We start from the raw sequence: 2,938 nt of genomic DNA on the forward strand, positions 1-2,938 counted from the left end.
TTTTAGTTTTTCTTCTATAAAAAGGAACGTTTTAGTTCCTTTACTATACCTAAAATTTCATGTTAGTCTTTTTACTATAAAACCGGATAATATTTTACATTGAAACTGAATAAAAAATAAATTTTCAAGTATAATACAGACTTCTAATACACTTCAACTTTTTGAATAAAAAAAGCTTTAAAAATTAGGCTTAGCACAAAAAATTTATTCCCAAACTATACCGCCTTTCCTGAATAAACGTCTAACTATTTTTCAGCTAATTCAGGTGTCTAACGTTATAAACATTATCACTTTAAGTATCTGACGTTTCAAACGTTACTACTTTGGATGCCTCAGTTCTAATGACTATTAAAAAAGCTCATTAAATGATATGTATCACAATCTGGTCATTTTAAAAACTTATTTTAAAAAACTTAAAAATATTTTTATTTTCGAAAAAGCCTCAATTCTTAAAAAAAATATCAAAAAACCCCGAACTCTTAAAATCTCTTATTCTAGTCCCATTTTAATCTAATTGTCGGTTATCTCCAGCCACCCATTTGCCGCCGGTGGGACACTCATACATCGCCAACCACCCAATAATTGGTTACAACTCTTACTATAGCCTCAAAACCTAAAATTCTCAAATCCCTAAATTTCAATCCATAATCTCTAAAATCCCAAATACCCAATCCCTTAAATTTATTTGATCGATTGTGATAATCGATCGTTTAGTCGACTGTGGAAATTGACCATTTGGTCAGCCGTTTAGCCATTGGGCATGAAAATTAACGGAGGAGGGGGGACGCGGGGAGAGAGACGAGCAAGGAAAAAAGGTTTTTTATTTTTAAAATTTTAATATTATCTTTATATTTTAAGAATTTTTTTTAAATTATAAGTTTGTGACATATGTTACTTAACGAGTTTTTTTTTAACAGTCATTAGAATCAAGACACTTTAATGAATAAAAAAATAGTTTAAACAGCTATTTAAAAAAGTTTTATAATTTAGGCACTTATTTAGATATTAAGACTAAAAATTAATATCAAAAGTCGAGCACTCGAATTCGACACGTACACCCGAACCAGAGTATCATAATTCAATTATAAGGGCAGCAAATCATGTACCGGAATTCGGATTCATAATGCTGAAGTTGAACCATTGTGGCAATCTGGGATGGATCTTTTCAAAGAACCGGATCGAGGTACTTGGCTGTAAATCCATTCGAGTAACGACTCAACGTCGTCGGCAAAATCTTTCATGTGCCATTGAAGTAGCTTCGGCAACGAAATCTTCTTCTTGTTGGTAATTCCCACTGAAGCTTCCAAATAATCCACTTTCGCTTTCTCCAGTTCGTTCACTACTTCATCCACTGTATAGATCCTTAACTGCAACATTCAGTTCGCCGCGAACATTTCAGGTCGGACCAAACAGAATTCGAATCATAATCTCATAGACGTACTTATATTAAATATAAATTCGTGTATCCGATACTAACTCGAGTCCGAATAAGTTTAGACACTTACTGCTGGTGAGGACCAAGTTCCCCGGCAAAGAGCGAAGGTCACATTGGGTTCAGGATACCCCAAACCATAGGCATGTCTCAGCAGCATTTCTTTCTCGTCCATCGGACCCTAGGGAAGTCAAAGACCTTAATCAGAAACTATAATTAGATCGGATCTCGATCTATAGATCCGAACTCGAATCCATATGAACTAAACGAATAATCCGATCCTTTTCTATACAGGAAGTAACTTGTTAACAATTATTGTATTTTGACCTACGTATTCTGATTCACATGGATGGCGAAGAATGAAATGCTCAATGGCTAAAGCATTCAGCACTATTCCACCCACATTGAGTGCAGCCTGCAGGATCAAAACCAAATTCGTATTTAGGGTTTAAACTGCAGTCTCATACTTCTTTTCAATCAATATAACAGATATCGAACGTCATTCATTCATATAATTATGATCGAACAAAAGAGCCGAAATCATAATTGATGTCGATGAAAAGAGTCTCGAAATCGAAAAATAATGACCGGGTAGCAGCGTTACCTTATTCATAAGTGCAAGTAGTTTCTCTTGTGTGGAAGGTAGCCCATGTTCAAGAAATGCCTGAAATTATGATAAATGCTTTAGATTTTTTTCTTTTCAAATCTACTAATTTGAATCAGATGTTATGGAAGTTTATTATAGGAGCGACTGTTCCAATCGAGTTAAAGGTTTGATGATAATACATTATTTTGAATTGATTTTTAAGGATTTGAAGATGTCTTACAGTACATGCATAATACAGGCATTGTAGACGTTGATCCAAAACGCTAGCTTTTGCTTGTAGGTTAAGAATGCCAAGTCAATGTTAGATAGTTTATTCATCAAAATCCTGTAAAAAAAAAGAACGAAGAAAGAAGATTAATGAAGTTATTTTAATAAATATAACGTAATCGGAGTTTTATTAAAACTCCTATTCAATCTGATTTCAGAAAATCAAGTGAAAATTTCAAATGATTATTTACTCAATTATTAATAGCTTTTGTGTTGTTATGCCATGAAAAAAAAAGGTTGGAACAACATACCTTAGCCTTCCGATAGCCACTAAACAATCCAAAAATCGACCGAGATCCACCGAATTCCGAGTTATTTAGATGAAGTTCTTGTAATCTCCGATGTCTATTAACAATCTGTCAGCAGTAGGTAATCTATCAAGGACATCATCTAAGCAATGAGGGAATGCTTAGGAACATGCATAGGAAACCAAATGAGCCTATGTCAATACACCCTCTCATTCTTCTCCCTTATTTCATTCCAGATCCATCTGGCATTCACCTTAGCCCAAAAACAAAGTGATGAACCTCCCCCCATTTTCCAAAATTTTTCTCAAACACCAGCTAAACCAAAGCTTACTTTCAACATGTCAAAAGTCAACACCTTTAAATGCATAGGTCCTAACCCAAGCC

General features: G+C 34.3%; 1 protein-coding gene across 1 annotated transcript; it reads right to left on the bottom strand.

Moving 5' to 3' along the window:
* Positions 1-1,118: 1,118 nt before the first annotated feature.
* On the bottom strand, positions 1,119-2,646 carry LOC120119355. Its single transcript, XM_039139165.1, has 6 exons — positions 2,558-2,646; positions 2,265-2,364; positions 2,037-2,096; positions 1,764-1,847; positions 1,506-1,613; positions 1,119-1,367 (listed from the first exon to the last, which is right to left on the bottom strand). The coding sequence occupies exons 2-6, from the start codon at positions 2,355-2,357 to the stop codon at positions 1,119-1,121; spliced, it is 594 nt and encodes a 197-aa protein (XP_038995096.1). The 5' UTR covers positions 2,358-2,364; positions 2,558-2,646.
* Between the last annotated feature and the right edge of the window lie 292 nt (positions 2,647-2,938).

Source organism: Hibiscus syriacus, unplaced genomic scaffold (assembly GCF_006381635.1).
Source record: "Hibiscus syriacus cultivar Baekdansim isolate YM2019G1 unplaced genomic scaffold, ASM638163v2 tig00110332_pilon, whole genome shotgun sequence".
Classification (NCBI taxonomy): Eukaryota; Viridiplantae; Streptophyta; class Magnoliopsida; order Malvales; family Malvaceae; genus Hibiscus; species Hibiscus syriacus.

Excerpts from the sequence above, each read along its gene's own strand:
- LOC120119355 (XM_039139165.1), bottom strand. The coding sequence starts at position 2,357 with ATGAATAAACTATCTAACATTGACTTGGCATTCTTAACCTACAAGCAA. Across the intron at positions 1,848-2,036 it reads TACTTGCACTTATGAATAAG|GCTGCACTCAATGTGGGTGG; the intron begins GTAACGCTGCTA and ends TTGATCCTGCAG. Across the intron at positions 1,614-1,763 it reads ATCCATGTGAATCAGAATAC|GGTCCGATGGACGAGAAAGA; the intron begins GTAGGTCAAAAT and ends TGACTTCCCTAG.